Source organism: Hypanus sabinus, chromosome 14 (genome assembly GCF_030144855.1).
Source record: "Hypanus sabinus isolate sHypSab1 chromosome 14, sHypSab1.hap1, whole genome shotgun sequence".
In the NCBI taxonomy this organism is placed as follows: Eukaryota; Metazoa; Chordata; class Chondrichthyes; order Myliobatiformes; family Dasyatidae; genus Hypanus; species Hypanus sabinus.
In genome coordinates this window covers 42,762,278-42,776,614 of record NC_082719.1, presented here as the reverse complement: position 1 = coordinate 42,776,614, position 14,337 = coordinate 42,762,278, and the positions used below count along the sequence as shown (strand labels likewise).

The 14,337-nt window shown below is 40.8% G+C and overlaps 1 protein-coding gene across 1 annotated transcript in view; it reads left to right on the top strand.

Moving 5' to 3' along the window:
- Nucleotides 1-14,337, top strand: part of LOC132404682 (RELT-like protein 1) — a 68,405-nt gene that overhangs the window by 29,492 nt on the left and 24,576 nt on the right. Inside the window, exons 2-4 of the mRNA XM_059989025.1 lie at nt 5,801-6,031; nt 8,345-8,416; nt 12,314-12,359. Of these exons, the coding sequence (XP_059845008.1) occupies nt 5,801-6,031; nt 8,345-8,416; nt 12,314-12,359 (349 nt within the window). The remainder of the gene's footprint in view (nt 1-5,800; nt 6,032-8,344; nt 8,417-12,313; nt 12,360-14,337) is intronic.

Below are 14,337 nucleotides of genomic sequence, written 5' to 3'. Positions count from 1 at the left end.
GAACCTGGAACAAAAATCAAATTGCTGGAGCAACTCTGGGTCAAATGGCATTTGTGGGGGTGGTTAGGAATGAATTGTTGACCTTTTGTCGCAAGACCCTGCATCACAACTGAGTGCAAAGGGAAGATAGCTTTGTGAAATGGGAGTTTGTTGGTGATATGAGGACCCAGGATAGGTGAGGGAATGCTAAGCAGGAGCTTTGTGGGGGAAAGGGAGGGGTCGAATTGGGAGTCAGATGAGCAGGTGACAGATGGAATCAGATAAAGGAGAACATAGGGGCAGATAATTTCAGGTGGAGGGAGGATGAAGTTGGTGGGTGATAGAAGTGGGGACACACGAGAAAGTGTGGTGGTACATAAGGAAAGTAATAATGGTCACTATTTAAGTGAGAGGTTAAGGCTGTATTGAGTCAGATAGGGGTGGGTGAAATATGAGGGTAATAGGTAGATAGCTGGAACCAGCTCAGGGAGTAGGGTGAAAATGGTCGGGGGTGGAGGCTGAATGGTTGAATTGGAAAGGGAATATAAATGGGAGGGCTGAAGTGGATTGGAAAGGCTGGCAGTGAACACAGGAACAATGGCTATCTGAAACAGGAAAATTAAATGTTTATATCATAGGTTTGTAGAATACCCAGGATGTTAATGAGGTGTTGTTCTTGTTTGCTTAGGGCTTACCCTGACAGTGGAGAAGGCCAAGAAAGGACAGTTTGGTATTGTTGATTATTCATCAATGGAACTAGGTTAGGAAACCACAAGCAACAAGTTGACCCTGGACCAACAATTTCTACTCTCCCCTTTGTACCAATACTCACTCAGACAACTTTTTCGCTTTATAAAACTGAATTAGGAGATCTCTGTTGGCCAGTGGATCGATCCTTTCTTCTCCCTATCCCTGATGTAGTGGTTCTTCCTTGTGACAGTGGGTCTCTGGAGAGAGTTGTCACTATCTTGTATCTGAAAATCTCTGCTTTTATAGCTATTCCTTACCAGTTCAAATGTTGCCTTTCAGTGTTACTGGCTATGGGTCATTTGAGTGATCTATAACACCTTATTGGCCCTGATGCAGAATTGATGACTGGTAATGTTCTCTTGGAGTCTGAGTAGTTTTAAACAGTCAAATCAGGTGACCCAGACTCTGAATCATATGGGACTATTTCTGCAAACCTGCCATTGTACACAATACACACAAAATGCTGGAGGAACTTGGCAGGCTAGGCAGCATTTATGGAAAAAAAGTACAGGTAGAAATGTTGCCTGAACTTTTTTCCACAGTTGCTGCCCAGCCTATTGAGTTCCTCCAACATTTTGTGTGTGTTGCTTGGATTTCCAGCATCTGCAGATTTTCTCTTGATTGTGCACAATACATTGCTCATCTGACAATGATGTCTGGTTTAGTAGGTCAATAGCAGAAATTCTGTGTCCACATTCAATTGCTCCGATTAGAATATCCCAGAGCATGAATCAGTTCTCAAGCAACTTGCAAGATGGAGGCGCAGCGCAGCTTCACAAAATGACAGCCTCCATCTCCTTCAAGCACACGGCAGGAACAAAGACATTTGTTCATCTGCTTCCACTGTTCTTGACTATTTGAGTTCCATGTTTTCTTCCGTATTTTAATTCCACCGTGGCCAATAGTATGGGATTTTGAAGTGGCGTTGAAGTGGCATACAACCGGGAGCTCAGGATGGCCATTGCATACAGAACACAGATGCTTTGCAAGTTGTTGCTTATTTTGTACTTTATCCACTAATGTAGGCTGGAGGAGGTGCACATTTTTCCCTCTGGTTTGCTTCTGTCTCTGTGTCTCAATTCCACTCCATCATCCTATTTCCCTTCACAGCTCCTTCTGTTCATCATTGCTTTACCCCTCTTCAGTCCCCATATCAGTTATAAGCTCCTGTCTCACCTTCCTCACCCACCACTTAAGCCAGCTATCTTCCCTATCCACTCTCAGCCTTAATGCAGTGCTTTGAAATGAAATGCCAGCAATACTTCCCCATCCCCACAGGATGTTGAGTGATCTGTTGAGTTTCTTGAGCAGTTTTTTTTGTATAATATAAACTGTCTTAACATTTTATTGTTCTGCTAATTGGCACCACTTGCTGCCTGTCCACCTTTTATATGACCAGCTGATATTGTCATTACCTCTAATTTAGGGTGGTTATCTTCTGAGAGATTGCCCAGATTTGTGGCAATCACCTCAAAGAAAGTTCTCTGGTGTTCCATGGTAATTGTGAGCAGTTTTTCATTGATTAATGAATAACTGAACAATAATTTCATTGAACAATAATTATGGAAGTTAAGATTATTTCTTTACATGTATTCATTATTTTACTATTAAAAGTATGAGACAGATTGAAATAAATGAAGCTGTTTAGAAAATATTCAAAACTTCTAAGCCAACAAATAATGGTCCTGAGTAAACTGAATTCGCCTTGCTCAATAATTCTGAAATAATTGACTTTTTTTCTCAAAGTGGTCTACAGAAATGAAATTAATTACCTTGTAATTTTCATGACTTCAAATTCCTTAAGGCCAGTATTTTCACATAAAGCCTCCGTGAGTACTATGCAATGAAAGGCAGTCAGAGCGTGCCAGACCTACTTTGCAAACAGGTTGACAAAAGCTGCCTCTTTTCCATACATGCTGGGTGCACCAATAATTGCTCTGGAAGGTTAACTTTTCAAACAGATAATTCTTTTAAGACTGCCTTACATATTTCATTGGCTCAACAAAATCAAGCAAAAATGGCAAGCCTAGCTAATGATGTAGCATCAGTCTTCTCATCAGCACAAATGGAAAGAAATTTATGTCAACTAATGTGTGTAGTTAGTTGTTTTGCTATGTTTGTTCCCTTCATTAATATTCTATATTTTACTGTATTTCCGCTCACTGGAAAATCATTAATTTGCTGAATAATTCTTTTTTCTTTCTGGAAAACTACTAAAAAGAAAAGGAGCATACTCTAGCCACAATTCTATAACGTATTTCCAATCACTGAGTTGTTTTCCATGTTGAGCAATAATCTTTAAAACCTCAAAACTAGCAGCAGCTGAGTTGGAATTACTGGAAATAAATGTAATCAAATTATTTGACTACATTTTTGTGGCTGAATTTTAGAAATTCTGTTCTTCCTGTTCTTGTTGGTTTACATTGCAAAGCCATTTATGAGCAGTATCATAATTTTGCTTTTTGGAGGAAGTCCTGCACATCACTGTTTTGGAACAAGATGCATAATCTGTAGATGCTGGAAATTCAAGCAACACACACAAAATGCTGGTGGAACACAGCAGGCCAGACAGCATCTAGAGGAAGAAGTACAGTCGACGTTTTGGGCCAAGTCGATGTTTTGGGCCGAGACCCTTCATAAGGACTCTTCGTCCTGACAAAGGGTCTCGGCCCGAAATGTCATCTGTACTTCTTCCTATAGATGCTGTCTGGCATGCTGTGTTCCACAGCATTTTGTGTGTGTTGCAATGCTTTATCACCCTTTGTAATAATGCTAAATCTTTCACTGCACCATTTTTGAAAATCTATGCTGTTTCTCCCATCATTTGAACATTCTTTTGTTTCTTTCCTGGGGTTTATCTGATGTTCTGAACCAGCTGAAAAGGATAAGCAGAATTTTAAAAATATCTCGCTGATAAATGTAAATAATATAGTTTTATTAATACATATAAATAAAATGTTTATTGCAAAAAATAAATTCATGGACGTGCTAAACTATAGTATTTACTGTTTTATCGCTGAAAATCCAGTGTTCACTCACAAACAGAAGAAAAAATATAAACAGAGCGAACCCAACTGTTTACTCTCCAAATACTGATGTATACACCAGGTCTGTGAGGATTTCAAAATGTAACATCTGGCATCATGTGTTCTTGCAACCATCTAGCTGGCAGCAAGTTGGCATTCTCTGTGAAAGCATCTCTCTGTTTATGGGTTGCAAAAAATTGCTCGCTGTTTCTTTTAACAGTAAAGACAATCAGTATGTGTCTTTTATATTATGGGTGGTCTTTACAGAATCAGCGGGCAGCACTGCATACAGCTGCCTACAAAATTTTTGTATGTGTCATTTTGGGCATGTGTGCCATAGGTTTACCTTCCCTGCTATTCTCATTATTTGCATAATTTTCCACATGCCCTTCCAGTTAGCTCTCTTCAGCCTTGTTCTTGCTGTTTTTTAAAGAATTTGATATATCACATCCTTTATTTCATCAAATTCTTCCTTTTGTTATACAGGGGGATTTAGGTTTGGTATCTTTTGACCCTTTGAGAATGTACCTGTCTTGTATCTGAACTTGTTCTATCACTGTTTCACCTGCCAATGTGCTGCTGCTTAACCTAGATAAACATTGGAGCTGCACACATTATAATTGCTGCATAATTCTTTGGAAGAATGTTTCTGACATATATGTTAATACAGGATGTTGGGAAGAATGTTAGATAAAACTTCTCGTCTTTGAGTACAGTAGTTGATTAATGGAATTTTTAATGTCCGTCTCAATGTAAAGATGAAGACTTGTCTGCAAATAAGATTTCAAACCAAGACCTGCCAGATGATACCACTACCAAATAGTGTAAAATAGTCTTAACTTTAGCTCAGTTTTCAGCACTCTCAGCCTATCTGATTTGCAGAGTATAGAACTTCAGGATGGTGGTAAACTTTATATTTAATTTTCTTGTTGCTGTATTATCTTTGTTGTTATTGACAGTTCCTTCTCTTAATACTATACTGTTAAGTAATTTGCTGGTCAATGTGCCATTTTAAACTCTGGCATTCAGTAAATTTTGCTCATCTTGAATAGTTTTGGAATAAATATTAGCATGAAAACATTTTGCATGTGCATATAATGGCTGACATGAAGTGGGAAGTATTCTATAATTATACAACTGTGTCTGTCCGTTTGTTCATGCGGCACACTTTCCATCCAGAATTATTTTATAGTTGTGGGGAGTGGTTGTACTGACAAGTCCAGCATTTACTGCTCTACATTGAAACCAAGCACAAGCAAACATTTAATGTTCCATCATTGACACTAGTAATAATTTTGTAAGAAAAATAAAATAATATGTAAAATATTCCTTCCCTTTAACAAATGCTGCAAGCATTAAATACATAAATTATATTGAGCATGTATTATCTTGCTGCTCTACTGATTAATGCTGTCTGTTATACTTTTGAAGCAAATTCAACAGGTTGCTATTTGTTGCTATCTTGAGGGGGTAGTAGGGTGCTTTAGTGAATTATGTGCTTCTACAAAATCTGCTATTAGGATAGTTCTTCAGTACTTGACCAACTTACATTCTGTTCTTGTACTTACTCCCATTCCAAGCATATTCTCTCAGGTTAAACACTGATTCATCAGCTAAAGGAGGACAATTAAAGGCAACCTCCAGGAAAATTTCTTACTTGCCCTTGACCCAATGACAGGAGAATACATTGGGTTTAGACTCAATATTGAGAGCCCCTTTGTAGTCCTATATGTATTTTAATGTTCAGCCATTTTCAGTTGGTCTGTCTTGATTCTTTGGAGAACGGTACAGATTTTCTACTCCAGTAGAATAGGACAAGGGTAGCCAAACTTGTAGGACCTCAGAGACACTGTGATTTTTACATACAAATTTGAAAAGATTTTCTGAGCAATACGCTAAAGATGCTTATGACATGGTACAGAATCAAGTTGTAATTAGAGTAGCGAAAGGGAAGGAATTAGAGCAAAAGAGGAAGGGTACCAGTCAAATTTAATTTGTGCTTTATTGAGAAATATAACATTTCCTTTTTCTCCCCCCTCCCATAGATCCCTGGCCAATTCCTGATCCTTTAACAAGTAATGCTTTCAAGGAAGAGAACAACCAAACCAAGATAAATACTGGGCATCCAGAGAACATCGCATTTGTTTTGGTACCTGTTTTCTTTCTTACGGGTCTGTTAGGGCTCTTAATTTGCCAAATTCTAGCTAAGAAAGGCTATCGATGCACAACGGATAGTGAATCGGTGTGTGAAGAGAATGTTCCTGAGGCAGAGATAGGTAAGCGCAATAATAATCAATATGTGACAACCGCACCTATTTGCACTTCGGAAAAAAAAATCCTGTGAAATATTTAATGGACAATGAGCTTTGAGATGAGTTTTCTATATCAAGCTGTCTTGTAAAGGTGTTCATGTAGTCTTTATGCATTTTGAAGACTGGAACTTTTGATTTGAAGCTAAATTTGATGTGGAAACAGTCCTTTCTGTAGAACCTTCTGTAGGACTAACAGACATTGTGTGAAAATACAAGCTGAGTGTAATTTGATGGAATTTTCAAGGTGTTGTGTAACTCACTGTCAAAGTAATGAAACTGATTTTGTTTTTAAGAGATGTGCATCAATTCCTAAGTAACAAGTAGATGAGAAAATCTGCAGCCAGATTAGGAAAAATACTAGTAGTTTAAGAATAATTGGTAGGCCATTTAGAACAGAGTTGAGGACAAACTTCTTCATCCAGAGTTGTGGATCTATGGAATGCCCTGCCTCAGAAGGCAGTGGAGGCCAATTCTCCAGATGCTTTCAAGAAAGAGTTAGATTGTGAGGACACTCAGTCCTTGTTTATTGTCATTTAGTAATGTAAGAAATGATACAATGTTCCTCCAGTATGATATCACAAAAACACAGATAGAGCTCTTAAAGATAGCGGAGTCAAGGGTTATGGGGAGAAGGCAGGAACGGGTTACTGATGGTGAATAATCAGCCATGATCACATTTGAATGGCGATGCTGGCTTGAAGGGCCAATTGGCCTCTACTCCTGCGCATATTGTCTATTGTTTATTGAGTAACAAACAGAGAAAATCTGCAGATGCTGGAAATCCAGGCAGCACACACAAGTACTGGAGGAACTCAGTAGGTCAGGCAGCATCTATGGAAAAGAGTAAACAATTTATTTTTCCGGCTAAGACTGTCAGGACTGGAGAAAAAAGATAAGAAAGTAAGAAGGCGGGGGAAGGAGAGGAAGTAATACGAGGTCGTAGGTGAGAACTGGGAGGGGGGAGGTGTGAAGTAGCTGGGAAGTCTATTAGTGAAAGAGATAAAGGGCTGCAGAAGGGGGAATCTGATAGAGCACAGAAAGCTATGGAAGAAAGGGAAGGAGGAGGAACACCAGAGGGAGATGATGGGCAGGTAAAGTGATGAGGTGAGAAAGGGAAATGGGAATGACGAAGGGGGAGGGGCAGCTACCGGAAGTTCGAGAAATCAATGTACATGCCATCAGGTTAGAGGCTACCCAGACGGAATATAAGGTGTTGCTTATTCCAAGTAGGATTAGCATTTTATCTGCAGGTGGATTAGAAAAAACATCGGAATAACATCTTTGATGTTTTTAAAGTATTGGTTTATCCATTTATATAAATGGAGGAAAGGGATGAAATTTCTAAAATTATGTTTTTGTTCCACTTTATATTAGTAACTCTAGATGGGTGGTGAGTATTTAATTGAATTACTTAGTTAAACTAATGAGTAATGTCTAGCTAATTGTGACCACGATATCATATTAAGTGTCAATCCAGAAAGAAATAGACCACATTGGATTATAATAGATTTTAGGAGTATGTGAGCTATCTTGAATGATCTGGGAGAGAAAGTAGCATACAGGAATGTGAAATAAGTAGGATGAATCTAGAAAAGAGCACAAAAATACAGAACTCACCACTCTTGTCAGACTACCCATAATTGTAAGACATCATGCTAGCTTGTGGGGTATAACTGTAGGAGCAAATTCTTAGCTGAGATCCATCTGTATCTGCTGACAGATGAGTTCTGTAACTGGTCTACACCCAGGTACCCAGGTACACCCACTTCAGCTCTGCAAGAGTCCTAGTCCCAGCATATCTATACTGCACAAATGGACTCCTCATCGAATCTAGCTGGCACACGTTCAGAAGTTCCATTAAAATGACTAGAAGAGATATAAGCGGAGCACTTTATTTGATTAGTTGTGTGTGTGTTTTTAAAATTTTAAACACTTTTTAACTTGGTGATTTTAGAACATTCACAGACTTCAATAACTGACAATTTTGACATCTGGTAAGCCTGAAGTTGAGTGTTGCTGGCTTTTCTAGTTGACTGCTAAATGCTAGGAGAGGTTGCATTATTCTGCAATGATGTACTGAGTGCTGAGCTCCCAGCAGATGATTGTGCCTGGGTCAGGCTAAAACTAAAAGCATGGTTCAGAGGCAGGCAACCAGTTGGGAATATTGGGGCAATGGAAGATCTGCTCCATGATGAAGTGATATCATTATGTTACATTTGCAATATAATGTTTTCCAGATTGACCAAATAGATATGATTTTTTAAAATTTTATTTTAGATTTGCATGATGCCAGTGAATGCAATGCTGATACCGTTGGACAAATGGTGCATTATATTATGAAAAATCCTGGTGAGTTATCAGTATTAAGGTGCAACTAATTAATAGCTTGAAAAAAAATGAGCCACATGTTTCACTAATCATTGTGACTATTTCAGATTTGTGAACAAGCTCTCTTTAGTTGCCTTGGCCACGTACTTCTTAATAGTTTAGGTCAATAAAAATATTAACTATCTAATCCCCTCTCTCTCATCTACAGCTCTTTCAGACTTTTTTGCCCCTCCTTCCAGCAGTCCATACTTCAGGCTCTAGCTGCATACTTTGAAGAACAATCACACCCAAAATTATCCCAAAGGAAAATCTGCTTGAGGGTGAAGTTGATTCAGAGAACCTTTGCACTCTCTTTCTGTTCCCCTTGAGTTTGTCTGATGATCTCCCATTCCATCCCCATGTATTCAAGTCAAGTCAAGTCAAGTCACTTTTTATTGTCATTTCAACCATAACTGCTGGTACAGTACACAGTAAAAACAAGACAGTGTTTTTCAGGACCATGGTGCTACATGAAACAGTACAAAAATTACACTGAACTACGTAAAAACAACACAGAAAAAAAACTACACTAGACTACAGACCTACCCAGGACTGCATAAAGTGCACAAAACACTGCAGGCATGACAGTAAATAATAAACAATACAATAGGCACAGTAGAGGACAGTAAGTTGGTGTCAGTCCAGACTCTGGGTATTAAGGGGTCTGATGGCTTGGGGGAAGAAACTGTTACATAGTCTGGTCGTGAGAGCCCAAATGCTTTGGTGCCTTTTCCCAGATGGCAAGAAGGAAAAGAGTTTTTATGAGGGGTGCGTGGGGTCCTTCATAATGCTGTTTGCTTTGCGGATACAGAGTGTAGTGTAAACGTCTGTAATGGCAGGAAGAGAGACCCCGATGATCTTCTCAACTGACCTCACTATCCGCTGCAGGGTCTTGCAATCCGAGATGGTGCAATTTCTGAACCAAGGCAGTGATGCAGCTGCTCAGGACGCTCTCAATACAACCACTGTAGATTGTGATGAGGATGGTGGGTGGGAGATGGACTTTCCTCAGCCTTCGCAGAAAGTAGAGACACTGTTGGGCTTTCTTTGCTATGGAGCTGGTGTTGACGGACCAGGTGAGATTCTCCACCAGGTGAACACTGTGAAATTTGGTGCCCTTAACGATCTCTACTGAGGATACGTTGATGTTCAGGGAGAGTGGTTGCTCCGTTCCCTCCTGAAGTCAACAGTCATCTCTTTTGTTTTGCTCACATTCAGAGACAGGTTGTTGGCTCTGCACCAGTCCGTTAGCTGCTGCACCTCCTCTCTGTAAGCTGACTCAGCGTTCTTGCTGATGAGACCCACATGGTCGTGCCATTGGTGAACTTGATGATATGGTTCAAGCTGAGTGTTGCAGCACAGTTGTGGGTCAGCAGAGTGAACAGCAGTGGACTGAGCACACAGCCCTGGAGGGCCCCCGTGCTCAGTGCGATGGTGTTGGAGATGCTGCCTCCGATCCAGACTGACTGAGGTCTCCCAGTCCGGAAGTCTAGAATCCAGTTGCGCAGGTGTTCAGGCCCAGTAGGCTCAGCTTTCCAGTCAGCTTCTGAGGGATGATTGTGTTGAATGCTGGACTGAAGACTATGAACAGCATTCAAGCGTACGGATTTTTTTCGTCCAGGTGAGTTAGGGCCAGGTGGAGGGTGGTGGCAATGGCGTCGTCTTCTGAGCAGTTGGGATGGTACGTGAACTGCAGGCGGTCCAGTGAGGGAGGCAGCAGGGTCTTGATGTGCCTCATGACGAGCGTCTTGAAGCACTTCATGATGATGGATGTGAGAGCAACGGGATGGTAGTCATTGAGGCAGGACCCTGAAGACTTCTTCAGCATGGGGACGATGGTGGCGGCCTTGAAGCACGTTGGAACGATGGTGTTGCTCAGGGAGATGTTGAAGATGTCAGTGAGAACATCTGCTAGCTGATCTGCACATCCTCTACCAGGAATATTGTCTGGTCCAGCAGCCTTCCGTGGGTTGACCCTGTACAGGGTTCTTCTCACATTGACCACGGTGAGATGCAGCACCTGGTCATTTGGAGGAGGGGTGAACTTCCTCGCCGCCACGTCATTTTCTGCCTCAAAATGAGCGTAGGAGTTGTTCAGCGCATCTGGGAGGGAGGCATCACTCGCACATCAGGTAATGTCCTGTGGTTAGTGATGTCCTGAATGCCCTTCCACATGCGCCACATGTCACCGCTGTCCTGGATGTGCTGTGGATTTGCTGGGCGTGTGCACGCTTTTCCTCTCTGATTGCCCACGACAGTTTGGTCCTTGCTGTTGTTAGGGCTGCCTTGTCGCCTGCTCTAAAGGTGGAGACGTGGGACCTCGGTAGCACATGCACCTCCACTGTCATCCATGGCTTCTGGTTAGCGCATGTAGTGATGGTCTTGGACACAGTGACGTCGTCGGTGCACTTGCTGATGTGGCTGGTCACTGATGCCGTGTACTCCTCTAAGTTGGTGGAGTCACCATCGGTTACAGCCTCCCTGAACATGTGCCAGTCAGTGTGCTCAAAGCAGACTTGAAGAGCAGAGCTGGCTCCTGCTGGCCAGCTTTTCACCTGCTCCAGATCTGGTCTGGAGCACTTGACGAGCGGTCTGTAAGCTGTGATTAGAATAACACAGATGTGGTCTGAGTAACCGAGGTGGAGGCGGGGCTCTGCCCGGTACGCGTCGGGGATGTTCGTGTAAGCAAGGTCCAATGCGTTCTTGCCCCTTGTTGCAATGTCCACATACTGATGGAACTTGGGGAGCACTGACTTAAGGTCCACGTGGTTAAAATCAGTGACAATAAACAGCCCATCAAGGTATGCGTTCTGCAGTTCGCTAATAGCCCCATGCAGTTTACAGAGCTCCTCCTTAGCATTAGTGCTGGGTGGAATGTACACACCAACTATGAGGACAGTGGTGAGTTCCCATGGAAAATAAAATGGTCTGCATCTAACAGTCACAAACTCCACTAGCGATAAGCAGTATCTGAAAATTAGCACAGAGTTCTTGCACCATTCCGTATTGATGTAAACACACAAGTCTTACTGGAAAGGGCTGTATCCCTGTCTGTTTAAAACAAGGCGAGCCCATCCAGCTGAACGGCGGCATCCGGGATTCCATCAGTGAGCCACGTCTCTGTGGAAACATATGCACAGCAGACTCCCTCCGAGTATTTTGTTGGAGTCGGATGTAGTCCAATTTATTGTCCAGGGAGCAGAGATTGGAGTGCAGAATGGGTGGGAGGGCTGTCCAGCTAGAATTTGCTTTTTGCCTGGCACGGACCCCTGCCCGCTTGCCTCGCTTCCGCTTCCTTGCAGATGGTGCAGCAGGTCCACTTATGATATTCTGAGAGTCATCTGCCCTGGTCTTGTACTTAATTTTCTTGTCATCTTCAACTTTGGAGATTGTCATTATGTCTCCCTAGTTACTGATCAGTGATTACTGGTGATGTGTATCTATTGTAGGCATGGCTAATGTTTTCTTCCTCCTTTATAGACAATAGGTGTAGACCATTCGGCCCCTCGAGTCTGCACCGCCATTCTGAGATCATGGCAAATCATTGAATTATAATTTGTATGTTTCTGACTCCACGCTGTGCTTTACATTTGTGTATTACTTTCAGTGTCAGCTTTAAAATGTATAGCCTTATAATTAATTGGGCGAATACACAGTAGCAGCTCAAGACCTGTATAATAGAAAGCTAGCCTACAATTTATTTTAAATACTGCTCCTTTATTTTGTTTTCATGTTCTATATTATAGTGCTGCCTTGCCTATGCATCAATTATTTTTAACCTGCAGCATTGGTTTCCATTTGTTAGGAATTGTTTGAATTTGTAAGTTAACTATATAATAAAAAAACATCATGAATTATTTTATTTTTATTCTTTTACAGCCAATGCTGAGGCATTACAAGCTATGTTGGACAGTAATATACAAAGGTAGTGTTACTTTCAAACCATTATTAAAAATGTTTAAGTATGTCAAAAATGAAATGTAAGGTACCTCTAAAATGAGAAGTTACTTGACTATACTACAGCTCTGTTGGGAAAATGGTAATAGAATGCTTATTGTGGTAAATTGAATTATTGTGATTATCTGGAAAAGTAATTACACACAGTGGCCACTTTATTAGGTACAGGACTGGAACCTGGTGTTGTCTCCTACCACTGTAGCTCATCCACTTCTAGGTTTGAAGTGTTGTGCATTCAGAGATGCTCTTCTGCACATCACTGTTGTAACATATTATTTGAGTTTCTGTGGCATCCCTGTCAGCTTGAATCAGTCTGGCATTGTTGCCTGTTTCAACCATGGCAGATTTAAATCTAAAGAGAATAGGTCCCCCAGTGCTTGGTCCATCCATACCTTCCCATTCACTGGCTGTTCTCACTGATTTAGTACCTTAAAAATACCTCCCTGTAGTAGCATGATCCATTATTTTCCCTTATCCTTTTCTCATCAATGTGTTGAAGCTCGAAGTTTCCATGGGCCTCTCAAAGATTGACTTGATTCTTGATAATACAGCCCTTTTGTCTCATTTTTTTTGGTACATTTGGCTCAAAGTTTCAGGATGCCTCTTGATCATGTCACATTTGCTATGTCCCATATTGATGCAGCATATTGAGGAGCCATTCAGTGTCCACATGAATATAATGGTAATTTTACACAGCCTTGAGTCAGTGGTCTGCCTGCTATGTGAAAATTTCAGTTTCTAGCATCAGTTGTTTCATGTGACTATGCTCTATCAACAATGCTCAATTGATTTCTAATGCCATGCTGTGTATATATTATTAAGAGACTGAATTTCTGTTTTATAGAACTAATGAAAGTAGATTGAAGATTTAGTCTATGAAACACATTATGATATTTTCCTATTGAAGGACTCTGGATTTAATTAATTTATTAAGTAAATGCATAAAATTAAGGTAGAGTTGACAAATAGTAAAATTGTTCAATTTGGTGAAAGTAACCCTTCCCATCTCTATAATCTCAGGCTACAGCAGTCAAAGTACTGTATTCTTCCAAGATATTTTTCATCCCACTCACTTCTGCCACATCTTCAGTGGCCATATATTCAGTTGCTTTTAGCTCTCAAGATCATTAGTTTGTTTTAGAGCATTTAGTGGCAATGTATTCAGCTGTGTTTAGGTTCTACAGTTCATTTCCTTGTTTTTCCTGTACTATCTTAATTTCCTGTTCCTGTAGGGGATCTTGTCTAAAAGTGATCTGAGTTATGTGAGGCAGAAAAATGAGGTAGCTGGGGAAAATCACAGAGAACTTGCAAGCACAGCCTTGAGATCAGGATCACCACATGTCAGATCACCATGCCAGTTTAGGATCATGGTGACCATTGGTGATCCAGTCAGAAGTAATGAAGTAGCATAATCTTTTCAGATTAGGGTATGTTGTATGGGGGTTGAGAATTCCCAGATACGTAGGCTCCTATATCTAAATTTTATTTCACTAGCTGAAATGAACTAACTGCTTGTATTTATAAATGCTTTGATGCCCTCCAGTGGCATTTTAGCTAAATTGCAAAAGCTCAATTTGAAGCAGTTGCTTGTCACAGCAATTCAGAATATGCAATCCTGTAAGGGTAAGCTTATTCCAAGTTTACGCTAATATTATTGTTGCCAGATTGCAGTAACTGAATAAGTTAACTATTAAGTGATGTGCGACTTTTGGCATTTGAATCCCACATCTTCACCTTTGTACAATGGACAAAGCCAGGCTTTAATAAAGTAACCCTTTTGTTATGTTGCAGAGGGCAACCCTGATTTCTGTTAGAACTGTGAATTAGAAGTTTAGCAGCAGGTGAGAGGAAAAGAGTTTTGATCACTGGTGAATTTCTGTTGAATAGTGAGTGGAGGGGGAGAAGCACCAGCTTGCCACCTTTGGGTAGGAATTTCCTTGGGTGTG